The sequence below is a fragment of the Fringilla coelebs genome (assembly GCF_963513975.1).
Source record: "Fringilla coelebs genome assembly, chromosome: 8".
In the NCBI taxonomy this organism is placed as follows: Eukaryota; Metazoa; Chordata; class Aves; order Passeriformes; family Fringillidae; genus Fringilla; species Fringilla coelebs.
The window spans coordinates 2,300,232-2,325,482 of NC_140066.1; the positions used below are offsets into that span (position 1 = coordinate 2,300,232).

The window sequence follows — 25,251 nt, forward strand, 5'->3', positions numbered from 1 at the left end:
ATTTTACAACTTCATATTTTGTTGTCATGTATTTGAAGCAGTATTTTCCAGGTGGAGATGTGGGAAGGTGCCAGATGGGACAGCATGGCAGCAGGAGCCCTTGAAAGAAAAATAAATTCATTTGGTTTTTATTTTGTGGATTTATAATGAAGCTCTTCTTTCCCTAAAACAGAGTAGTTTTTAGTTTCTGTCCCAAATTGTCCTTACAAAATGGGGGTAGGAAAGGCAGTTTCCAAAGCATGAGGGGAAGCCCCATGAGGAGCAGGAACTGTGAGGAGACCCATAACCCCATGAGGGTGTTGCAAAATGTGGAATATGTCAAGATTATCACATAGGTAAGGATGTTCTTCAGTGTAAGAGCTTTGAATGTTTTCAAGCCTGATCGGTGGAACGAATAGCAGCAGCCCTTACTCAAGGACATCCCGGAGCTAGCAAGCTTTAAGGATAAAGTGAATCAGTATGTTGATGTATATCCATGTGTACATTGTTGGGATGGCAAAATACTCAAGGTTCACCTATCCTATGGGTGAACTATGTTTTAGAATTGTAACCAAAAATCAGGGCTATGGGTCAGAAAGGAGCCTACCGAGGGGGTCAAGTCCCTTTTGCCGAGCATGTGGAGACGTTATCTGGGATTACTTGAATGGAAAGCACTAACCAATTCCTATGGCGGGGCGCTGCCAGCACGTTCCTAACCCTGAAATTCCGCGCATGAATGACGGTGCAACGCCACCGAGCACCCGGCCTTGCGCGGCTCCGAAATCATTAAGGTCTCTCAAGAGTGTGTCATTGGGGGCTTGCTGCACACGGGGGAACAAGCCCGGTTTGGTGGGCAGCCAGGGCAGCGCCGTGAGGCGAGCTCTGTGGAGCGGTCCGTGAGGAGCGGTCCGTGAGGGCAGCTCTGTGGAGCGGTCTGTGAGCAGCGGTCCGTGAGGAGCGGTCCGTGAGGAGCGTTCCGTGAGGGGAGCTCTCTGGAGCGGTCTGTGAGCAGCGGTCCGTGAGGAGCGGTCCGTGAGGAGCGGTCCGTGAGGGGAGCTCTGTGGAGCGGTCTGTGAGCAGCGGTCCGTGAGGAGCGCACGGTGGCGGAGGAGCTGACGGAAGGCCGGGGGGCGGCGCGGCGGAAGGGGCGGTGCGGGCGCGGCGGCCGCATGGGAGCCGTGTGGGGTCGGGCGGCGCGGCTCGGGCTCCCCGCGGCGCGGGCGGCGGCGGTCCCGGTCAGCGGCGGCGGGCGGCGGCTGGGCTGGCTGTGCGGCACCGGGGCGGGCTCGCTGCTGCCGCTGGCGGCTGCGCTGTCCCGCGGGCCGGCCCGCCCGCCTCACTTCCTGCGCGCCGGGGCGGGGCGCGCGTCTTGGGGCCGCCGCGCCGAGACCGGTCCCGCCGCCGGCAGTGGCAGCAGCGCAGCCGCCGCGCACCTGCCCGGGGAACAGCCGGCAGCCATGCCCGCCGCCGAGCCCGAGCACAGCCCCGCCGAGCCCCAGGCGCCGGCCGGCGCGGAGTCGCTGCGGCGCGGCCGCCGGAGGAAGGTCAAGGTGGGAGCGCCACGTGCGGCCGCGGGCGCGGCCATTTTGTACGGGCTCGGGGGGCTTGAAGCCGGCTGGGACGGGCAGGGGGGAGGAAGGGGCTCCCTCCGTGTGACCGCGGCTTTCCCTCCCGCAGCAGGAGGAGACGCCGGGGAAGAAGGTGAAGCAGCCGGTGAAAACGAAGCGGCGCGGTAAGGCCGAGGCCGAGCAGGCGCAGCCCGAGGAGAGCGGGCTGGGGGACGGCGACTTCGAGCCCCCCGTGCCCAAGAAGACGAAAAAAGTCAAGGAGAAGAGGAACGGTTTGGTAGGAGAGAGCGACGCGTCCCAGCAGGCGGCGAAATCTGCCGCCGCTGTGAGCAGCAGCGTGGCATCCCCGGCTGCCCGAGAGCAGGACAGCGACGCCGAGGTAGGCATGCTTTGCCAGCGAAGCCTTTGTCTTGGTTAATTAACGTTCTGCTAGTAATTAGTGGGCTAGGACTGGAGTTGTGGGACAGTGTGGGAGTACGAGGCATCTGTCGTAGGCACCTTGTGCCGCGGCCATGCGCTTGTTCCTGGGCATGGGGAATGCCGGGCATCCCGCCTCTCGTCCCGCCCGGCATCAAGAGAGTGCTTTTTGTACCTCGGGTATAAAGATGTGACCTATTGCATCTCTGAAGTAAAAGCCAAATTTTGTGTTTTGAGTATTTACTCATGTAAAATTCAAAGCTCTTTGCATGGTGTAACACACAGAGGGTGTAACATGCACATCCTGCTTTGCACAATGAATTGTGACACCAGATATGTTTTGTTGTGAAAAACAGTTTTCTCATGGTTTCAGTGGACTTTAATTAAGATTTTTAACAAATGCTTTCCATTTCCTGACTTGCTAAGCATATATGTACAAGTGCCTACATCAAAAGGGTTTTCTTTTTCATTGAATAGAAAGGAGGTATCTGCTTAAATTGTGGTTGTAAAGCAAACGCACAGCTTTTATTGAGTGGCTGTGTAGGGTATGTTCTACCCTCATCTTGGAGGGATACTAAGTCTTTTTTCTGTTTGTTTTTGGTTTTTTCTTCATCATATTAGGAGCTGACAGAAGAAGCAAAGGAAGGCGCCTTCTCTAATTTTCCTCTCTCACAAAACACCATCAACCTTCTCACAGGTCAGTTCATGCAGTAAAAGACATTTCTGTAAATGTTTGGTCAGAATTGTGCTCTGTTACTTGCATAAGCCAAGGGTAAGTATTCCTAAATTGTGTTACATTTGTATGGTAAAGATGGCATGAGCAGTCACTGTGCATTTAGAGAATATGCTGTTGTTAGTAGAAAGAAAGTTTTCTTGTTTGTTCAGTTTCAGATGCCTTAATATGAGATTATTCTTCATGGAGTGGCTATTCCTAGATAGACATTCTAGAGACACATTTCTCATCAGCATCATTCTGTGTACCTTTACTTCTGTTCCTGTGTCTGCTGCCTACAATATTGCTTCTTAGACAAGCCTAATGGAGTTTTGTATATGAAGAATATTTGCCTTGTGTGAACATATTTTCAATTCTTTAAACACATTGTTTATTCTCATAGTTTGGGGCATTTTTATCTCTCTTTGTGATTAGTTTTGTTGAGGAAGTAATTGCTGTAGGGTTCTTCTTCCCTGTGTTGGGTAGGTGTGCAGTTCTTGTCTGTCAGAAAAAATTCTCCTTATTGCTTTCTGTTTTCCTTGCTCTGAAGTTTCTTTTGGATGGCTTGTTTCACTTCTACTGTGCAAAATCTCTTTGAAGTTTTAGAATGTTTTGAAACAAGCTACATCACCTTCTTGCCTTCAAAACCCAGGTACCAGAAAATCTTGAGCTGTATCAGAAAAAACATGTTGGGATTTTTCCTTCCTCTGCTGGTGTCTTAAACTGTACATAACAAAGAAGACTGTATTTCATCGTGGATACTCAACACTCACTGTGTGGGTAGAACATCTTTTGATCTAGAGCAGGAATAAAACACAAAGATACATGGTTTTTTAAAACACAAAGATACATGGTTTTTTCCAAGTTGCAATTTCTGTTGTGTGCAGGGTTTGAGGTGGTGTACCCTTCATGTGTGGGCAATTTATGTATGAGGACTTCTAACTGTTAGTTCACCTTTTAGTGAAACCTCTTTCAATTATCTTACAGCTCGAGGTATAAAATACCTGTTCCCTGTGCAAGTGAAGACTTTCCAGCCCATATATGATGGCAAAGATGTAATTGCTCAAGCTCGAACAGGAACTGGGAAAACCCTTTCCTTTGCCCTTCCACTGATTGAAAAACTCCACAGTGTCTCACAGGATGGGAGAAGAGGCCGTGCACCAAAAGTAACTTTCACTTCAGGATTTACCCCAAAACATTAGAGCAGGGCAGGTTTTCAAAGTGACTTTACTGTTGCTTTGGGGTTTTCTGATGGGGACTTCTTTGTCCTTTACTGGTTTTTGTAATACTGAATGCTTTGCTCAGATCAGGAGATAGAGTGTGACGGAGTTTTGCAGCATCACAGTCATGGCACACTTTGTGTTTGGGGTGCCCTGTGCCTGTGTTTGGGCAAACAGTCAGGGCACTGCAGCAGTGCCTAGGAACTCCCAAGCTGCTGTCTCTCATACTGGATCCTCAAGAGATGCAAGTGGAATTTACCAGGGATGCAGCTGGTAACCTGATGTCAGTGATCAGATCCCTGTTCCCATGCATTGCAGTGCATATATTTCTCATTAGGCTGCAGAACTATATACACACTGCAGATTCGTAACTTTATCTGTTTATTTTATTAACCATAAGAGCAATGTAAATTAAAAAGTTTTACTGCCTGAAAGAGTTTAAGAGATTTGTTCAGCTCTTTGTTCTATTGGTTCATTCTTAAATGTTGAGGGGAAGTGTAAATACTGGAGGTAGGCAGGTTGGTGGAGAAAAGGAGGGATGTATGGCTGGCATGCATCATGCTATGTATCTTTTAAAATCCAGCTACACCAGATTTAGTGACTGTTCCTACCTTTTAACGCTGAGCTGCACCTTCCTTGCCCTTGGTAATGTTGCTGAAGTGTCTTTTATCTGACTTTCACATAAGAAAGAAAATTACTGTTTTTCTGGTCTTGGTTATCTTGTAGCACTTTCCCTTGTTCCCTCTTGCTGGCTCTGAGGCTCCTGGAGGCAGGGAATATTAATATTGCTGGGATGGTGGGAAGCTGTGGGTATCTCTGCTACAAGTGTAGAATGAAATGGGAGTGCAAGCTGTTTGATGTGAAGTGAACTCTTTTCTCCTACACCTTCTCCCAAGCACAGCTGCATTTTTGTCTGTTTTTCTCTCCTTTCAGGTGCTGGTTCTTGTTCCAACCAGGGAACTGGCCATACAGGTAGCCAAAGACTTCAAGAATTTCACAAAGAAACTGTCAATTGCTTGTTTCTATGGAGGAGCTCCATACAAAGAACAGCGTAAGTAACTGCCAAGGAGTTACTCATGGATTGGAGCTGACTTTTTCCAAATGCACTCCATAAGTAAAAATGGGCTTTTTGCCCCCTCAGACTTTGAGTTCAGTCAGGAATTCAATTGGTGTGGCTTTCAAAGGAAGCACACAGCCTGGGTTGAATTATATTAGTTCAAATAAATCTTTAGGTAAAAGAATGGTTTTAGTTCTGTGAAGTGTCTAGTCCTGTTAATTTCTTCTTTATTGTGTTTTTGTTTGGACACAGACCAGGACTAGGTGACAGTCCATGGAAAGGGGAGAACTGTGTCTGTGCCTGTGTCTCTGTGTGTCTCCAGAGGTAGCTGTGACAGCATTTAGCTGGAAAACAGAAGTGTTTCCATGTAGTAGAGCAGGTTTCTAATGCCAAATGATTGTTGCTTGGAGATTGGTGTGTTTCCTGCAACTTCAGTGAGGTTTGGCTGGTACTCCTGACAGAGCAGCTAGGACTGCAGTTAACTTCTGTGTCTGTTACTTTTGGTGTTGTGCTTTATTCTGAGCTTAAAGGGCAGCAGCTTTTTGCTTCTGAAATGAGAAGTGTTGCTGTTGCTAACTTTTTATCATGTTGTCTCTTAGCAGTCTGACACTGTCCTTGTTTCTCTGTCTTCCAGTTGACATCCTTAAAAGTGGCATCGATATTCTGGTGGGAACTCCTGGCCGGATCAAAGACCACGTTCAGAACAGCAAGCTGGAACTTTCCAGTGTGAAGCACGTTGTTTTGGATGAGGTGGATCACATGTTGGACATGGGCTTTGCTGAACAAGTGGAAGAGATCTTGGGATCATCCTATAAGAAAGGTGAACTGAGACAGCAGGGGAGGAATAGGGGACAATGCAGAAAACACAGTTATGCTGCTTTAGAAACTTCTGGTGCACCTCTGCCTTGAATTCTCTGTGTGATGCTAGAAAAGGGGAACGTAGAGTTGGAAAAGGTTCATAGAGAGGTGACAGAAGGCTGAAGGGCTGGAGTGGCATCTCTGAAAGGATTAGAGTGAAAAAAAAAAAGGGGGAAAAGCAGCCAACCCAGCTCCCTAATCCCCAGTGTTCCTTGTCCAGAGTGAAGTAACTTGAGCAGAGTTAGGGTTGTGGTCTGTCTGTACACTTGTCACCACACAAAGCTGACAATGAGGGAATATCTGCTCTTTTCTGATGTAGTGGGTGTTCAGCAGAGCTGTCAGGTACCAGCTATGGCGCAGAAGGAGATTAATTTAATGTGTGGAACTCCTGGCCACATTTCTATAGTGCCAGAATTTCTGAAAATGCTTGAATTACTGGAAATGGAAATCTCAGTGATTACTTACCACTGTGGCTTTGAAAGCCATGAAAAGCTGATTGCTGGCAGTGTTCCTTCACATCTTGTACAGGCTTAGTGCACACAGAAACCTGTCAGTGTGAGAGCAGCTCTTGCTCTTTTATCAGTTCTCAATTGTCAGGGTGTGTTGAGATACCTGAAGTCGATGGCCTTTCCTTGCAGGCTCCGAGAACAACCCGCAGACGCTGCTCTTTTCTGCAACTTGTCCACGATGGGTTTATGATGTAGCAAAAAAATACATGAGAGATGAGTATGAACAGATTGACCTGGTCGGGAAGAAGACTCAAAGGACAGCCACAACTGTGGAAGTGAGTTCTGCTGCAGAGCACTGCAGGTCCTAAGAGCAGGTGGCTTGATAAAATGGGTTATGCATTGACTTTTTATAAATGGGCATGTAGAATGACTTTTCACATGGTTGACACACAGATTTTGTAAGCAAAGCTTTCATGTGGGACCTATGATTTGCAAGCTTTAAAAAATTAAAATGCTTTTTTTGTTCACTTTTGTTCACTGTCCTGTGCATGGCTTAGATTTAACGTAGGTTTCTTGTTTCTTTCCCAAACAGCACTTGGCCATACAGTGTCGCTCATCTCAGAGGGCAGGAGTTCTTGGGGACATCATCCAGGTCTACAGTGGCACCCATGGGAGGACCATTGTCTTCTGTGAGACCAAAAAGGAAGCAAATGAGTTGGCTATGAATGCTTCTCTCAAACAGGTAGTGGGGCTGAGTGGAGAGCAGTGGTTGGGATTGCCAGGGGTTGAATGCCCTGAAATATAAAGGGGGCTGTGACTGTGTGGAGAAAATTGTTTCTGTGCGGGGTTTTAAGACTTGTGAAAACCGTTTCTAAAAATTCAACTTTGAAGTTTAAATACCCTCTTGAAAGAGATTATGAATTTATTCTGTTAGCTTTAAAATAGTGCAGGGCACGGATCAATAGGAAATACACAGCCTATGCTGAATAACCAGGAGCTAGTAATAATTGTAAGAAACAGGAGCTGGCGTAGTGGACATGTCCCATCTCATATTAGTGTGCTTTTTGGATTCCCATCTCTTAATGGCATTTGGTCTTTGAAAGCCATTCGGGAAAATCCAGCTAATATGGTAGAATGAAATGTTTTGTTGCCCTTGGAAGATTTGCCAAGGGTTTGTTTGGAACACAGGTGATCGGTTGAGCAGGTCTTCTGTGCTTGCTTGAATTTTCTGAATGTGAGGAAAAGTGCTGCATATTTTTCAGAGAAAATCCCGTGTGATACTGAATGCTGGTTTATGGAGAGTGAACAGTGGTGGGCATACATGGTTTGCCTAGTATTAGAGAAATCTCATGTACCATCCACATTAAAAACTTGCAGCAATAATCTCTGCCTGTTGGCCATGCTGCTTTCACAGTAAATCCCAGAGAAGGATCCAGCAAAGTAGGATGCTTTATATTCCTTTGGTATCATCTATGTAATTATTTTCTGTTACTCTGCACAGTGTTAATCTTTAGATGCTGCAGTCTAGACTCCCATTAAATGTCATGTTAATGGCTTGTTTTACTGACAGGATGCCCAGTCCTTGCATGGTGACATTCCACAGAAACAGAGAGAAATCACATTAAAAGGCTTCCGAAACGGTGTGTTTGAAGTGCTGATTGCAACAAATGTAGCTGCTCGTGGTTTGGATATTCCTGAGGTTGACCTTGTTATACAGTGCTCACCACCAAAAGTAAGTCATTAAAAGGAACTAAAATTGGTTTAACTTTTTTTGGTGCCAGAATGGTGGGTTATTTCTCTGTTTCATCAGAAGTTTGTTCTGTTGCAATTCATTTTTGAATTAATGATTTTTTTGTCTAAAATTTTGTTGTTACAGTTTGAGCTTTGATTAAGTCTTGGGTTTTGTTTACTCTGGAAACTCGTATGATAGGTTTTGACATTGTGAAAGTTTCCTGAATTCTTTCTGCATGTTGCTGAGTTTCATAAAAATTCTAAAATATTTCTGTTGCTTTTTTCATCTTTTGAAACTCCAGTGGAGTTTTTTATTTAAAAAACTTGAAATGTCTGTCAGCAGTGTTTGTTAAAGCTGAGCAGCATACTTTGGGTGGGGGAGCACATGCAAACTTGAGTGGTTTATGTGTAGTTGTAAGTTTGAGTATAAACACATAATGTGTCACTCCTTAGGCTCCTGAATTTGAGATTAGCTTGTGTTTAATGTGAAATGTCAGCAGTTTAAATAACACATTGACCTGAATTTGTGAAGGATGTGGATTCCTACATCCATCGCTCTGGGCGCACGGGCCGAGCGGGCCGGACCGGCATCTGCATCTGTTTGTTTCAGAGGAGAGAAGAAGATCTGCTGAAACAAGTCGAGCACAAAGCGGTGAGTTGTACCTCAGAGCTCTGCCTAAGGAAATGAATCCGCTCCTAAAAGCACCCTGCCGCTCTCAGACTTGGTAATCAGGGGTTGCTGAGTCCAGAACAGGAGTCTCCAGTCCCGTGAAGGAGTAGGCCTGAAGTGCTGATATTTGGTGTTTGTAAATGCTTCTGTGTGGGCTGTTCTTGCATTGCCTGAGTTTTCCCATGCTGGCAGTCCCCTGTGGATGTCAGCAGGCAGGCTGGGACAGGAATGCCTAAGGCAGACCATGCCTTGCATCACAGCCTGCATGTGCATTGGAGTAAAGTAGCTCCAGGTAACAAAGCTGGGGACTTAAAAGCTTTATTTTAGCCTTAGAAATGACTTAGCAAAGAGTATGTTCATCTTGCAAACAGTAAGTAGAGATCTCAGTGATGTGATTTAGACAGGATTGAATTGGAGACTGCTGAAAATACCTTTAATTTGTTTTCTTGATTTCAGGGTATTACCTTTAAGCGTGTAGGCGTTCCCTCTGCTACAGATGTAATTAAAGCTTCAAGTAGTGATGCCAAAAAGTAAGTTTATTTGCCTGTTCTTAAAAAAGGTTTAGAGATGTTGTTGCTCTAGATGCTTAGAGCTTAATGCACAGTTTAGAGGGGTCAGGCCTGTATGTGAGCCTGTGTTGTAGAACTCAGCTGCTTTGTGTACAGACAACATAAGATGGTATCAGTAAATCTCTGTGTGCTGAACATAGACCTGTTCATAGAACATAATGTTCTCTAAGTTTTCACAAAAAATTAACCTTGTTTATAAGATCTGAAATCAGTGACAGAAGAGGGAAATAGTGACATGAGGGGAAACTGATTTTGTTTGCTCAGATGACATGGTGGAAGCAGCGTGCAAAAAGCAGTACTTGGTATAATGAGGAGTTACTCTGCAGTAGTGAGGGTGTTTTAGCCCTGGCTTGTGTTTCCTTTGTTATTTCTGAGGGTTGTGGCTTTTATTCCATGCAGCTCTGTTTACATTTGCTGCCCCTATGGTGGACATTGCCTTGAAGCGAGTTATTATAATTAGTGAGGATTTGACCAGTATAAAGCAGATGTTGGGCATGGTGTTGGGTTCACTGGGTCCTGAAAAATGATGGGGGGAGCTCTTGTACCAGGAAGAGCATTACAGAAGTAGCTGTTCTTAGTTTCCTATCTTTTTTTCTCCACTGCCCTTTTCAGAAATAACTGATTTAGGGTATGTCTTGAACATGGCTGCACTTCACAATGGCCTTTTCTCTTTAAACCCATCTTGTAACTGTGTAGGTTGCTGGAGGCCGTTCCTCCCTCTGCAGTGGACTACTTCAGAAAATCAGCTGAAGAGCTGATAGATGAGAAGGGGGCAGTGGCTGCCCTGGCTGCGGCCCTGGCACACATTTCTGGGGCAGCTCACATCCAGCAGCGCTCCCTGCTCAACTCTACAGCTGTAAGTGATGATGCACCCCTGGTGACAAGGATGGATGCATGAATTGCTTGTGTGGCATCTCTTTCCCAGGCTTTTTCAGCTGGGTTTCTGAATAGCTGTTACCCTCCAGGCTCCTGCTGTGGTGCTTGTTCCTTAGCTGAAATCAGCTCTTCCCAGGAGAAACTTGAAGTCAGACAATTTTCTTGGGATGGCAATTGAAAGATTTTTTTTCCAGAGACTGAAGTGACAGAAGACTTTGAGTCTCTAAGAGAGTTTAGCTAATGACATTTTACAAGCAAATAGATTAGTTCGTGCTATTGTAGTTTCCTCCTTATCAAGAATCTTGATAAGATTCTTGGTAAGAATCATCTGCATTTATCATATTGCAAGCATGGCATGTGATTGCCTGATCTCAAAGAGATCTTGACTGAAAGAAAGTACAGCACTTCCGTTTTCTAATGCATTTAGGGAGAATGTGGCCCAGGTCATGGTGTGGTAACCCAATTTTGCACATACTGTGTGACTGAACTGTGGTTCTTGTATCAGTTTGGGGTGTTTTTTTAACCTGTTTTCTAGCAGCAGGTTTGACCAAGTTTAGCCTTGTTTAACATTTTTCTCTGTTTCCTGCAGGGCTTTGTGACCATGGTGTTGAAGTGCTCAATAGAGATGCACAGCATGGGCTATGCCTGGCGGGGGCTGAAGGAGCAGCTTGGCGAGGAGGTTGATAACAAAGTGTCTGCAATGCGTTTCCTCAAGGGGAAGATGGTGAGATGGCCATGCAGGGATGTGGGGCTTTCTGTGTGTTCTCATGTCACCAGTTTGTGCAGGGACTGAGGCTGGAGTGCTGAATGTTGGTACATCACTACCCCTGCTCAATCTCATTTCTCAGGAAATGGTAACCTGTCTTGAATATGCAGTGTATGCAGATGCTATTGGAAAAAAAAGGCTTTGATATTAGCAGAGTGCTTTAAAACACTTATTAGAGACATTACTCCTAAATGATAATGCAGGAATTGCCTCCTAAAAAAAAGCATCAGAGATAAATACATAGTGGGATTGGTCATTGAGGCCTGTATTCTTCCATTGTAAATTTGTGCCTTTTTTTTGTTTGTCTTTTTAGGGAGTGTGCTTTGATATCCCTGTTGATGAACTGAGTAACATACAGGTATGTTTGTGTAGCCAGAGCTGGCTTTAAAACCTGGTGAATTGGAAATTGGCAACTGCTGCATAAGATTGGGTATGGAGTGCTCAGGGAGGTTTGTGGTTTAATAAGGATTTTGCATGGGCAACAGAGCGATTAGAAAGAACACAGCATAATCTTGAGAAGAGGCATGGCAGGGTATTTTCTAATTTCCTTTCCCATGATATTACCTGGATTTCATTAAACAAAATGCCGTGGTCTTTGGCTAGTCTGTGCTTTGGCCTCTCCAGTGTATTTGAGAGTTCACCAGTGTTCTGTCGACTTCATTCCCTCTTGTCCCTTGTGATTATCCTTCGTCACAGGGCTGTGAGTGTCTCCCAAGGGGGGGATTTAGTGGCAGGGGTGGGATTTGTCTGGGAATGCCTTTGCATTCAGCATTGCTTCTGGTGCTGCAGGTGCCTTGGACAGCCCTGCAGCACGTAAAGTCTGGTTGCATTGCTGTGCTTTCAGGAGCAGTGGAGGGACACGCGGCGCTGGCAGCTGTCGGTGGCCAGCGAGCTGCCCGAGCTGGAGGAATATCCCCAGGAGGCGGCACGAGGCTTCTCCAGGTTCGGCAACAGCAGGCAAGGAGACTTCAAGAGAAACAGCTGGTTCAAGAGTGGAAATCGGGGACTTTAACAGAGCACTCGATTGACCTCCGATACAGATAATGGGACTGAGCTGAATTTTATGAGGCAGTAAAAGCCTGTTAGACACTCCTCTTTGTCTTTATTCCTTGATAAAGCAGCCTGGTTTTGAGGCTGGTGAAAAATCACGTTTGCTGAAGTGACTGGGTGTTTGGGAGATTTTGTTTTTCTGCCCAGCAAAGTAGCTCCTGCCTCTGAGGGCATCTGTGACCCAGTGGGTGTGCCTGGAAACTCAGCCCTGCGAGGGAACAGAATTCATCCAAGCACGGACAGCGACCGTGAGGCAAGGGAACTCCTTGCCTCTTCAGCAGCGCTACAAAATCGGGTTCTGAAATAAATTTTTTTCAGAAAAACCGGGCATCGGGCCCTGAGCACCTTCCCGGGGCTGCCGGCGCTCGCTGTCCCTCGGGGCGCTCCCTCACGGCGCCGCCTGAGGGGCGGGGGCGGGGCCACGGCGGGGGCGGGGCCGGGCGCGCGCCGGGCGGGGCGGGGCGGGCAGCGGGAAGATGGCGGCGGCGGCGGGCGGAGGGTGGCCCGCGGTGTGCGAGAAGTTCCGCGCCGCCCGCACGCTCTCGGCCGTGGAGTCCCTCAAGGACCCCGAGACGGAGCCGTACCGCTCCAAGTACAGCGCCCGGGCGCTGCTGCAGGAGGTGAAGCAGCTGCTGAGCGCCGCCGAGGAGGGCGGCGAGGCGGTGCTGGCCGTGCGGCGGGCCGTGCTGGAGTACGAGCTGGGCGTCAACCACACGGACACCGAGGAGCTGTCGGCCGGCGACGAGCACCTGCAGCGCTGCACGCAGCTCCTGGAGCCGCACCGCCTCTCCCCGGACTGCGTGTCCCTCTACATCCAGGCCCAGGTGGGCCGGGCAGGCCGCAGGGCTGCCCGCGGGCGGGGGGCTCCGGCGGAGCGGGGCCTGGTGTCCGGGGCTGGGCCGGGCGCTCTCGGCCGGGAGATCCAGGGCCTCCCGCGCCCTGACAGGGGCTGCTCCTTAACCTGAGTAACCACAGCGGCCCTGGCCTTCAGTGCTTGCTGGAAGGAATCATGCGCCGGTGGTGGTTGTTGGAGGGATGCTTGTCTGATTTGAGCCTCCTGCTGATGCCTCCGGGCGTGCGGAGCATCTAAAATATGTTCTCATTGAAACTGGGTGTTGGTAGATTAGCGTGCTCTTCTGGACAGACCGAGACAAAACTTGTAAGAACTGTGCGAGAATAAATTAGAAAAGGACCTCACTACGTCCAGAATTTATTTGTGATACATTAACTCCTTGGTTGTCATAGTTAGACGTGATGTTGTCATACATCACTCCTTGGTTGGGAGATGCTTTTATTGATGCATTATCCTGAAGTGATAAATTGTTTGTTTTTCAGCATTGCCTGTTATATTTTAAGCTATTACATTTTGTCCCGGATGGATAAATACAGTTTTGTTGGTGTTTGAAGTAATAATATTTTCTCTTTATTCTGAAGAAGGGAATAATCAAAATTAGTTCTTGCAACATGAAGATTCACAGAAGGGCCTTTACTTGATCAGTCTGTCATGGTAGCTGGTGGTTAGGCATCTGACTCTAGACAATGAAATTGTCTTCTAGTACATGAAATAGAGCAGTTATTTAGATATCTATGTCAAAAATGGTTGCCCTAATTAGAGAAGTGCTTCCTCATCAAACTGCCAAGGAATTGTGGGCTGACATGGAAAGGTGGAAGTGAAACGATGGTTTGTCTTACACTGCTTAAATTAGCTGAGTTGTCTGGGACAGTGAGGTTACATCTGCTCCTTGTCCCTGGATGGGTTTGGATACACTGCTGCAAATCTGTTACCCTTGGGGAGGTGAGGAGATTGCTCCAGCTGAAGTAAATTACATCTTCCCACACCTTCCTGGGGAGATAGGGCTCTTGTGGCTCAGGACCAGGCATACTGGTGTGCTGGAAGGCAGCTCTTCTCTCTGTTAGCCCAAAGTCTGCATGGACTTCACTGTTTTGGGCCCTTCAGGATGCAGTTTGTTGTGCATGAGGGGTGCTGTGGTCCAGCAGTGCTGGCTCTGCTCTTCCCTGGCTCTGTCCTAAGGCATGGAGCTGAGCCCAGGCTGGGAAATGAACCCTCAGTCCCAAGGGCTGTAGCAGCCTTGAGTAGTTAATTTAAACAGTTCTGATTTAAAAGCAGTGACTGCCATCAGTGGCAGTGCTTCTCCACCCTCTGGGATGTCTGCAGTGTGTGCCATGGCATGACTGCTGTTTTGGAGGAAGAAGCATTCCTTTTTGCTGCTGGGCCTCTTGTGATTTCTGAGCTTTTGCATAAGATTGTGTTTCCCAGGCTCTGTCTGATGGAATCTGGTCTGTTCCACTGCATGGCCTTTGGCAAAGTGTTCCAGTTCATGAACAACATGTGATGTGCTTTCTTATAAAAACAGAGGAGTGGAATTGAAAGGGGCACAGGGCTGGCATACAGCTACACAGTCTAATTATTTTGAAGGTTTTTGGGGTGTATTTTTTAGCCCTCTTGAGTTTTGTAACAGCACTGCCTAGGTTTTAAATTAGCACATCAGACATATAAATACCATCCTATTAACAAAATTAGAGGTACTTTTTGTCAGTGTTGGGTTCACAGATGCAGTTGCTTTAATTTAAATTTGAAGGCAGTGGTCTATAACTTTTGGACCTCAGAGGTGCTTTAAATCTCTTTCCATTTTAAAATATACAAGCATTCATCCCTAGCATTATTTTTTCTTATTAATTTTTTTCTATGGAGTCATGTTAACCAATTTCTGATTTCTTGTCTCTTTTTATGATATCTGTATGTGATGTGAAAGCTGCATGAATTGGATGCAGAACATACTCTGTGAAAAAGCTCATTATTTGAACACAGTAGTCCTTATGTAGCAGACTAAACAGAGGACTGTGAGGTGCATTTTTTATGTGAAATTTGCTGTGTGAAAACCCCCTCCCTTTTGAGCCACTCACAGTGAAATGTGTGGGCACGATTTCTGCCTTTTGAAATCCATTGTATTAGAACACACACATATATAAGGAAAAAGACTGATAATTGTCTGAGAAAAAAATGTGTCATTCAAATGGAATGTGACTGTTTGGTTTTTTTTCTTTTTCCCTTTACCTTTAGAACAATCTGGGGATCCTGTGGTCTCAAAGGGATGAAATTGAAACTGCACAAACTTACTTGGAATCTGCAGAAGCCTTGTATAACCAATACATGAAAGAGGTACTGTGTTCATGTCATGGCAGCCCTTACTTTCACCTGCCACTTGCAGCTTAAGTAATCTTTGAAATAAGCATGCAATGCAATTTTGAGTTTCTGTGCTTTATGCTGGCTGCTGGGATACTTTTGGCAAGTGATACAAGTTGTGCTGCAGTATAGGACAAGGCAAATTAGAGCATTGCTTGCTAATTTCAAAATAGAAAAAATTTTACTCAAAAATAATGGTCCCTTTTGAAAGCTCTTTAATAATCCAAAGTTGATGCCTGGTAGAATTTGGATTTTAATGAGGACTATCATGAAATGTTATCTTGGAAATGCAATAAAAATATCCATTGCTTTCAGTGGGAAAAGGAAGCAAAACCAATATTTGCATGGTTTGCTCTGACTGTGCAGTGTTTTGCAGGGGCAAGTAGTTTAGTTCCATATCCAAGAGGACAATCTCACAGACAGCTAACCCTCTCATGCATATTAAACAACCTTTTGAGCTCTGGATTCTGCTGTGGATCCTACAAAGACTCCCTTGTGCTATTTTTAAGCTCTTTGCAAAGCTGTTCCTACACTGAGTTGCCTCAGGGACAGTTCTGGAGTGAGCTAAAAACATTTGTGGCCTTCAAGAAGCAGTAGCTGTGTCTCAGCACAGCTGAATAGGTTGGACAGACCTTAGTTTCATGAAATTACAGGTTCAGTTCAGGTTTTACCATGAAATTGGTTTAGAGTACTGATTATACTGGTGGAGATTTTAAGATTTTTTTTTTAATTGGTTGGTTACTCCCTTCTTTCCACCTTTGCAGCCACAGTGATGGGAGAGGTAATGGATCTAGAAGAAAGCCCCACTTGTGCTGAAAAGCTTGTCAGTTTATTTCCTGCCCTCAGGATCAGTTGGGCTAACCAGAGATACTGCAATTAACTCCTGATGTTTCAATGTTTTTATACCCAGCCCCAGCTATCACATGCCTTCCAAAAGCATCTGGCACTTGCTCCAGTTATTATGAAATTAAACTGGTGCCATGGTATAGTGGATTAAAATGCTGTCAGGTATTTCACATTTGTACTCTAGACTTTTCTGAAACTTGAAATTTTTGTTAGTAGTGGTTACTGAATATTTCTTCTGGGGCTTTGCTGCTTTACTAGGTGTAGTGGTTTTGGTTTGTTGAGATTTTTTGGTTAATGTGTTAATGAGTGTGGTTTTTAGTGTTGGTTGATTGTTAGTGTATTTTTTTACTGTGAGGTAGAATTAGGAGAAAGGTAAAGTAGGTTTAAAAGGGAAAGAGTAATAAGAATTAGAGTAAAACTTTTAGAATACTTCTCTTCTGTGGCTGCCAGGTGTCCTCAGGGGGTTGTAATTAGCATGGACTCCATGACTCCAGAAGGCTGATCCATCACTTTCTTATTCTATACTTACTAAGAAAACCCATCAGCCTTCCTCACAACACAGGGGGGCCCAACTGATCCTTGAATCCAAACCCCATCACCAGTGGCCAGTCAAGAAACCTCCCTTTGGTCAGCAGATCTCCCTAACACATTCCACATGTGCACAACACCAGGGGCAGCAAGTGGAGATAAGAATTGTTTCTCATCCTTTTTCTGATCTCACAGCCTTCCCCAGGAAAGTGCCTGGGAAAGTTGTGCCTTGCTCTCTGTGGCCAGAGAGCTGCTGCCACACTCTTCTCCTTATAACTTTTATTTCTTACTGACAATGTAAAGAAACAAAACCTAAAATTTTAGTTTGTCTACTACAAATTAAAAAAAAAAACATTTTTAACATTTATTTTTTCACAAAAACATATACAACTCTAATAACTAAAAACCTTACATCACTTTTGTAAATATTTCCTATACAAACCAAAGCACTAAGGTTATTCATGCATTATGCAGTCAAACATAGCTATGCTTTAAGTCTTCTTTCTTTTAGAAGAAACCACAGATTTATACAATGATGTCAACATTTGTCTTTCACAAATTATAAATATGTGAATGTAGTTTTTGTGGCATTCTCCATTTCTAGGCTATCAGGAAGCCTTCCTGTCAGGGAGTCTTTGGTAAAATGCTGATGATGGAGACATCTTCCTGAGCTGATGGATTTAGTTGTTTACTGACTGGGTCCAATTAACTTACAAATGGTTTCTCCCCCTAAAGCAAAACCAAGGCAAAGAGCTTGGGCTGATGAAGCCCACTTTGAAAGGAGAATTGGAGAGCTCTTTCTGAGGATAAGTAAAGGCATAAGGCTTGGTATCAGAGATAGAGCTGTAGATCTACAGGAAGGAGGCAAGAATTTTGCTTACTGTGTCATTTCAGGTCTCTTCTTTGCAGGAATAGCTCTAGACTTGCCAGAATGTACTCCAAATCTTGTTAGAACATTTGTGTCTAAAGAAAACAAGAGGAAGAGTTATAAATTCACCTCATAAAAACTAATGAGGTGTAAACAAAGACCTACAGATTAAAAGATCATATGCTAAAATCTACATACCTCTGGTAGGGTAAACATGCTTTAGTTTATTTGTTACTGTGTGTTTCAGGTACATTTGCTCGTTTTTTAATATGAGTAAAACACTTCTATTAAAAGCAGGTAAATGATTCTGTTCAGGGATTTTTAATGAGAAGCAGTACAGATTTAGCAGGTGTTCTTCTCTGTAAACTGAGTGTGTTCTCTGCCCTCGTTCCTGTTCCTACCTAAGTCTGCATTAACTCATGAAAAGTATTTATTGAAACTGATTTTTATTTGTTGCCTTGCTTTCTCTTAGCTAAGAAAGAAGTGGGGTTAGGAAAGGGCTAGACAAGCTGCAGACTAACCTAGGCTTCATTGCTGGCAGGCATGCTGGACACCCTCCAGGATGCAGTGTGTAATGGGAGAAAAGCTCTCTTTAAAAGGTGGTTTCATTTGAAGTGTTTTAGAATTGGCACCTGAAGTTATTCCCAGTTGCAAAGGAAATGGGATAAGCCCAGACTAATAAAGCTCTGCCATAAGCAGTGTTCATCTGTTGGGACTGCCTGGGAGCTGTCTGGTAACATTATTGACAGTTGTCTGAAGGCAGATGTGGACACAGCAATGCCAAAAGGTGTGTAGTTATCTGTGTACGGGTCTGACAGAACTTGTGGCTTGAAGAACAAAAAAGTGCTTCTAATGATGGGAACTAGCACTATTCATTAATACTTGCATGTAGGTTATGCCTGATAGGAACATTTAGCAGCTTCATCCTCCAAAGACATTGTGTTGTCTTGTTTGTCTGGGTAAATGTTCTTGCCAGCTTGTGGATTCTGGGAGTCCCTTTAGAAGAATCTTCACAGCAGCTCTGCTGAGATCTCAGCACTTGGTGTTCTCTGCAGTACTTCCTGCAGGAGGTTTTCTTGCTGCTCATCAGTGCAGCTGGGCAAACCAATATTTCACACTTGAAGGCTTGGTGTTAAATGGATGCCTCAAAGCCAGAATGTTACTGCACAAAATAAAGATGCCCAGTAGAGTCCTGTAGCCTCCAGGCTGAGTATCTGTGACACAGGCAGCATGGATTGCTTTAAAGTACATAAGCAGAAGCCTCCTACAAGCTGTGAGCCTTGTCATTCTGTGTGGAACTGTGACTTTGATCCTCTAAATCTCCTGAGTGTTGTGGAGTTGCTCTGGAGAAGTGGCACTGAGATGGGTTGTGCGAAGCATTGTTGAATTTGGGATTGGCAAATGGTCAATGATTTGTAGCCAGGAGAGGGAGCACTGTGCCACCGAGTAAGAAATGCTGTTTGCTGAATGTGTCATGTACCCTTGCAGGATGGAAATCCTCCCCTGGATCCCAGTGAACATTTCATGGCAGAAGAGGAAAAACTCACAGACCAAGAAAGATCCAAAAGGTGGGTGTTAAGCAGCATGCTTATATTATTATTACTGACCTCCTGGACCTGGCTCAGTTTTTCTCTGTTTGTTATTTTGCTTTATATGAAACCTTTTAGTTTCCAACACTGCAACAGAAGCCATCCTGCTGATTTTTATGCCTCCAAAGGTAGCTGAGCTGTCTGGGGTGTGTTATAGACCTCTGAGAGCTTATTAGACCTAGCTCAAGGAGGCTACTATAACAATGAGTAAATATTTAGGGAGGGAAAAAAAACCATCTAAGGAGACTGTTGTTGTTTTTCCAGATTTGAAAAAGCCTACACACATACTCTGTATTACCTGGCACAAGTTTACCAGCACCTGGACATGATTGAGAAGGCAGCTCAGTACTGCCACACCACTCTGAAACGGCAGCTCGAGTACTGCGGCTACTACCCCGTGGAGTGGGCACGCAACGCTGCCACTCTGTCACAGTACTACCTCTCCAAGGTAACCCTGCTGGGATTGTACCTTTCATGTAACTCTTCAAACAGCTCTTGGAGACAGAGCTCCAAGATGAGTTTGAAAACGTGCACCTATAAAACCACAAGTCGTCTTCCGACGCGAAGCATCTGGCAGGTTTTTTCTGAAGAGGACACGGTGGCTTTCCTGTGGGCTTGTGATGAACAGGGCTGTAAACATTAGAAAAACTCTGTAGTTAATGAAATATTAGCAGGGATGTGATGTCATGTTCATAAGTAAACTTTGGGGTTATAATAATTGAATTAAAAAATCTTTATTATGTTGATCTCTTACTATAAAGTTTGAAAACAAAAAGCATCTCATGAGGGCCAAGATATGGCTTTTTATTTACAATAAATTATTGTCCTTTGTGCCTTAGCATGTGCTCAAGAGTTGTTTGAACCTGTGTGAACATGAAAGTGAATATGTGAGTTGGTAGCTGTTTGCCACATGTTCACTCTAAACAATCTACTGTTAGGAAGTGCTACAGCTTTATTTCAGAATTTCTACATTCCAGGCTATTCAGATGCTCTTTTCTGATGCTTAAAAAGATTCCTGCCCTACCTAAGCCAGTTAATGCTAATTTCAATAGTAACTCCTAATTTCCATATCTTTTTGATGCACTGATAGCAGCAGTTATTCCACAGTGCACTGCCAAATATGGGTAAGGGAATCTAGATCTGACTCAGGGTGTTGAGCTGCGTGTCAGGCTGTTCCCACCAGCGCCCCGTGATAGTGTTTGCCACAAGGCATCACTTCCTTCACCTCAGGGCAGCCACAACAGTCAGAGGTTCAGCATTAAAGGAGGGGCTTGGTGTTATGGCTGTGGTACAGAAAAAACAATTAGAAAATATTGTATTCACTAATAGGTGTGGAAAAACTTTGTTCCAGTGCCTGGGGAATATGCTCTAGAGCCTCTCGGTTCTGTCATTTCCCTTGTGGTCATGTGTGCTCACTCTCTGGGGTGAGGGGTTTGGCCAAGTGACAGCAGTGCCTGAGCTGCTCACAGCCCTGCTAAATGCTGCTCTGTTTATCTCAGGAATGCTTTATGGAGGCTCGACACTGCCTAGCAGCAGCCAGTGTCATCTTCAGCCAAGCTGGACAGGTGCCATCTGCTGAAGACTGTAAGTTTATAAAAAAGTTTTGAATAAAATTATTGTGAATTAAGCATCACTATGTATTAATGTTTAAAACTGAAGTTTAACAACATGTACAAAACTTATCCCGGTGTTAATTTCCTAAAATATATTTCAATAGAGTTGAATGTTTCTGAAAAGTGACTGCTACTACAGCTCAGGATTGACTGTGTGTAGACCCTCTGAGAAAAAGTGCTTGTTTTTGGTGTTTCAGAAAGCAGTAGTTTAGTAAAAGTGAAATTTAAAACAATATCCACTTCAACAGTGGCAGTGTTCATCCACTTAGCTTTGTACATGTGCTAGAGATGCAGTTTGCCTCAGTGATCAGAGGGCAGTCATTCAGTGAACCAAACCAGATGATTCCTGGGAACAGCTTTAAAAGAGGGAGCAAACCTGCAGCTTCTAAAACCCCAAATCCAGAAGGTGCTTGTGTTGTCTCTTGTTGCTGGATGCTGCACCCTCATCAGTGGCTGTTTTTGGAGTTGTAGCTGCCCTCCTTGTTGTTTGGGCCTTGATGCAAAGGATCAGCTTGGCAGTCCAGTGTGAATAGCAGGAGAAGGTTTTAGAGAACTGACCCTAGTTTTAGGGACCTGTGGTTCCATGATAGTGTCATGCTCTGTTTTAGGCCTAGGCTTTACCTATCTACAGCACTTTTTATGTCTGTCTTGGGCAAGTGGAAGCTTCCAGTTGGTAGAGCTTTAATTAATGGAAAGGGAGCAAGTATGAGCCAGCTGAGTTCTATCTTGATTTCTTCCTGCACCACAGAGGAGTAGTGATAATCCTGTTTGTTTTGGTGAATATTTGCTTCCCCTACCTTCCCTTCCTTTGCATGGCACAGAGCTGGGCCCTGCACTTGCAGAAAGTTCTGGCTTAGAGTAAAACCAGTACACTGTCAGCTTTGGCTGAAAGTTCTCAAGCACTTTCATTTTATCATGTTAATTGGAATATAAACTAACATAGACATAATTAATAAATGGGCCTTTTCTTAGATTAGCAGCAATTCTTAATTCCTTAATAAGAAATTCATTTGCTCTAATGAAAGATAATGAGTGCAGTGGGTCTGAGTGTGAAGTTGGCTTTTTATTGATCAGAAGTGCTGCTGTCCTGTAGGAATGTCCTCTCATTGTTCAGCTAACTCACTGCCTTCTTCAAGGAGACTGGAAAATGAGTTTTTGTTGAAATCTGTTTGGTTTATGAAAATGTTATCTTGAGACATCAGCAGTGCTGCTGTCTATGATAGTGGGGACACTTTGGGGAGAAAAATACAGAAGTTGTAGAGCTAATAAATGTAATGTTTGTACCAGGTAGCTTAACCAAAGGCAGTTTCCCCTATTTTGTTCCCTTTTTTGGTAGCAAGTCTGGGCCCCATTGCAATGCAAATGCCCTTACCATCCTCAGAAACAAGTACTGGGCAGACAGCTGAAGCTCAGAAAATGAATTATCCTGATTTCTTTCTCTTACTAGTAAGAGACCTGCTAACCTTTTCCAGTAAAACACCTTGAAGATGAAAGGTCTTTTTAAAGATACATTGTGATCTGTTTATTTTCAGAATTCACACATGACCAGTCCTTGTTAATCTATATGGGTTTCTACCAGAAATGAAAGTTTACAGAATTATTACATAAACTAACATGGAGAACATGTTTCTGTCTAACCATGAGGAAAACTAAATACAAGTATATTCTTTGCATGGAATATTTGAGGGTCTTGCTGGAGTGCTGGACTTCTCTTAAAGTTTTTGTGTTTATGTCCATTCAGCAGATGAAACAGAGCCAGACCAACAGGACCTTCCAGAGAGGAAAGCTGAAATTGCAAGGTGTTGGATCAAGTATTGCCTGAATCTTCTGCAAAGTGCTCGAAAATTGCTTGAGGTAACAGAAAATCGTTCTGTAGCTGTCATTGTCTAACAGCAAACTAAGCCTGCTTTGATGTTTGCAAGAGGAGTCAGTTTGCAGTTGGTAACAAGGAATAAGCAATTGCCCAGTGAGCAAAAGAACAAATGCAGTGTAGCAAGTGTTTCATGGTATGCTTTGACTTAAAGGCAGCACTTAAGAGTAAGCACAGATAGGGAATCAGCCTGTAGAGTGATCAGTGTGTTGCTTTTACAGCAACTTCTCAACATTTCCTCCTCTCTGCTGCATTTTCTTGCAGCTTGATTTGACAGATTGCTTATTTAACTGCTAGTAAGAGCGTTGTCTTAATATGCAACAGTTTTCTGTGCTGATGTTCTCATTCATCCAAGCATTTGATTAATTCAGATTGGATTCAGTTCACTTAATTTGTTTAAGTATTTCTTCAGATGTTTAAACCAGCATTTGTGAAACAGAGCCCTTGGGTTTAACATTTCTTCCTTTGGCTATTTTGTCACACAGGGTAGGGAGACTGAACCACCTTAATTTTATGTCTTTTCAGAATTGATAATGTAATTTACATGATTCTTTTGTTAATGTAAGAAATATAAGAAATCGTATATCAACGATTTCTCTTTTGTCTTGTTGCTCTCTAGTTTACATTTCAAAATGATTCAGTCTCTCTTTATAAGGCAGATTTGTTTTAATTAGCATGCTTTCTCATTTCAGGATAACATAGGAGAGCTGGATCCAGACAGGCAATTGGAACTGAAAGCCCAAAGGAAGAAAGAAGAGGATGAAAAGGAGAAGGGCAGGAAAAAAGCTGTCCTTTTTGGGACAAGTGATATATGTGACTCTGTGCTAGCCATGGAGGAGAAAGTGAGCAGCGTATATCCTTTAGATTTTCAAGAAGCCAGAGAAGTCTTCCTGGTTGGTCAGAACTATGTTCAGGAGGCAAAAGAGTTCTTTCAGGTGGATGGTTATGTTACTGACCATATTGAAATTGTTCAGGATCACAGTGCTCTGTTTAAGGTACTTGCTTTCTTTGAAGAAGACTATGAGAGGCGCTGCAAAATGCACAAGCGTAGGATAGACATGCTGGAGCCCATCTACACTGACCTGAACCCCCAGTACTACCTGCTGGTCCGCAGGCAGCTGCAGTGTGAGCTAGCTGACACCTATTACGAGATGATGGATTTAAAGGTGGCCATTGGTAACAGGTTAGAGAAACTAGATTCGCACACAGTTAAAAAAATTAATTCTCTGGCTCAGTTTGCAATCAAATATTATGAGCTCTTCTTGGATTCCTTGAGGAACCCTGATAAGGTGTTTCCTGAAAAACTCGAGGAAGATGTTCTTCGCCCTGCCATGGTGGCTAAATTTCATATTGCACGACTTTATGGTAAGCTTATTACTTCAGATAGCAAAAAGCAACTGGAAAACATGCAGACATCATTGGAATATTACACATTTCTGGTAGACTATTGTGAGAAGTATCCAGATGCTGTCCCTGCCGTTGAAACTGAACTAGAACTCAGTAAGGAGATGGTGAATCTTCTTCCAGCAAGCATGGAGAGGCTAAGAGCAAAGGTGTCTTCATTTGTATAAATGCTTGCCTCAGAGGCAGTGAGCACTATCAGAGCAGTTACCTGTCCAGGCCAGTGCTTCCCTACTGATTGATAGAAATCAGGTGTCTGCAGGGACATCCGCCCAGAGCCTGCACTAGTGTAACCTTGTGAACAACTCAGAGCTCTCCTGGTCCGTAGCTCACCCACACTAATGGTATAAACTCTAAATGTAAAGTATAAGTCCAGCTAATGCTTTGTACTGTGTGTCCTATATGTAAATATAAACCTTTTTTCCCTCACAGCTTTTTCTTTGGTGTATGATTCAGTTCTTAAGTGTAGTGCTGTATGAAAATAGTTTCTTTTCAGAGAATCTGCTTCTCTAAGAAATTTTTTTCTTGAAACCTGAGGCACGTTCTTCCAACTAGAATGCATTTTATCTCTTCTAGTGTTTGTCCCCAGAAAACTTTATCAATGTGAAGGGAACTTGTTTTCAGTATTTATTTTGTATGTTGCTTGTTGTTCTTTTCCCTTGTTAATCAAAACCCAGTTGATATAGGCTCAATAAATGGACTAGCTTGGCTAAATGTTTCTTCAGAGTCCTTAGAATTGTGTTTCTTGTGTCTTACTAAGATACAATATATGTTTTAACTTTGGCCAAATGAAGTGATTGTGTTTCCATATGAGTGTCTTTGGTAAAAACACATGAGCAGTTGTAGTGCAAGAAGGCAGAGCAAGAAAGCAGCCAACTCCCTTTGTGGTGGGAGACAATCCTGTGCTCTTGACACACCATGGAGCATTCACAGGTTACAGGTGCTGGGCTCCAGTGCTCCAGACATTTGTCTGACACAGCCTGATGCCATGGGAGGCTTCTCTTTGTGCTGCTCAGGGAGCCCAGGTGCTCTTTCAGCAGGGGCTGCAGCTGGGAGCCCTCTGAAGCTGTTGGAGATGAAACACAGAGCAAGAGGTGATGGCCAGAGCCTCCAGGGTGACTTTGTGACCTGGGGACAGGGTGGGAATGTGCTCACAGCACCAGAGGGCACCGAAGGAGAATCGTCACAACAGCTGGATTCTTCTGGAGGATGAAGGGGAGGACACATCACATTTGCTTAAAGGGTGTGAGGGGAAAGCAGGTACATCTGAATGGTAAAAATCTCTTCTGCACAGAATTCTGCAGGCTAGACTGCTAACCACAAACAAATAGGCCAGCAAAAAATGGGTGCTGGAAATGAGCAGTAGCAAAACTCAAAACTAGACCAGCTGCTTGTGTGCCTGTAGAGTC

The 25,251-nt window shown here is 44.4% G+C and overlaps 2 protein-coding genes across 4 annotated transcripts; both read left to right on the forward strand.

The window, feature by feature from the left end:
• Positions 1–1,148: 1,148 nt before the first annotated feature.
• Positions 1,149–12,124, forward strand: LOC311156206 (nucleolar RNA helicase 2-like; the record flags this gene model as incomplete). 2 transcript variants are annotated; one of them, XM_084209978.1, is made up of 15 exons in its annotated part: positions 1,149–1,529; positions 1,660–1,926; positions 2,586–2,661; positions 3,664–3,842; positions 4,830–4,947; positions 5,588–5,773; positions 6,450–6,595; positions 6,853–7,002; positions 7,831–7,992; positions 8,524–8,643; positions 9,118–9,191; positions 9,927–10,086; positions 10,696–10,830; positions 11,186–11,230; positions 11,717–12,124. In XM_084209978.1, 15 exons carry the CDS (start codon positions 1,149–1,151, stop codon positions 11,882–11,884), a joined length of 2,367 nt encoding a protein of 788 aa, XP_084066104.1. In that variant the 3' UTR covers positions 11,885–12,124. The 2 variants fall into 2 exon arrangements, with proteins under 2 accessions (XP_084066104.1, XP_084066105.1); XM_084209979.1 differs by having other exon boundaries at positions 1,293–1,529; positions 1,657–1,926.
• Positions 12,125–12,396: 272 nt separating this feature from the next.
• On the forward strand, positions 12,397–24,546 carry KIFBP (kinesin family binding protein). 2 transcript variants are annotated; one of them, XM_084210203.1, is made up of 7 exons: positions 12,397–12,746; positions 15,005–15,103; positions 18,858–18,937; positions 19,223–19,406; positions 20,458–20,542; positions 22,313–22,425; positions 23,134–24,546. In XM_084210203.1, the coding sequence occupies exons 1-7, from the start codon at positions 12,399–12,401 to the stop codon at positions 24,010–24,012; spliced, it is 1,788 nt and encodes a 595-aa protein (XP_084066329.1). In that variant the 5' UTR covers positions 12,397–12,398; the 3' UTR covers positions 24,013–24,546. The 2 variants fall into 2 exon arrangements, with proteins under 2 accessions (XP_084066329.1, XP_084066330.1); XM_084210204.1 differs by having other exon boundaries at positions 22,316–22,425.
• Positions 24,547–25,251: the final 705 nt, after the last annotated feature.

Excerpts from the sequence above, each read along its gene's own strand:
- KIFBP (XM_084210203.1), top strand. The coding sequence starts at position 12,399 with ATGGCGGCGGCGGCGGGCGGAGGGTGGCCCGCGGTGTGCGAGAAGTTC. Across the intron at positions 15,104-18,857 it reads ATAACCAATACATGAAAGAG|GATGGAAATCCTCCCCTGGA; the intron begins GTACTGTGTTCA and ends GTACCCTTGCAG. Across the intron at positions 20,543-22,312 it reads GGTGCCATCTGCTGAAGACT|CAGATGAAACAGAGCCAGAC; the intron begins GTAAGTTTATAA and ends ATGTCCATTCAG.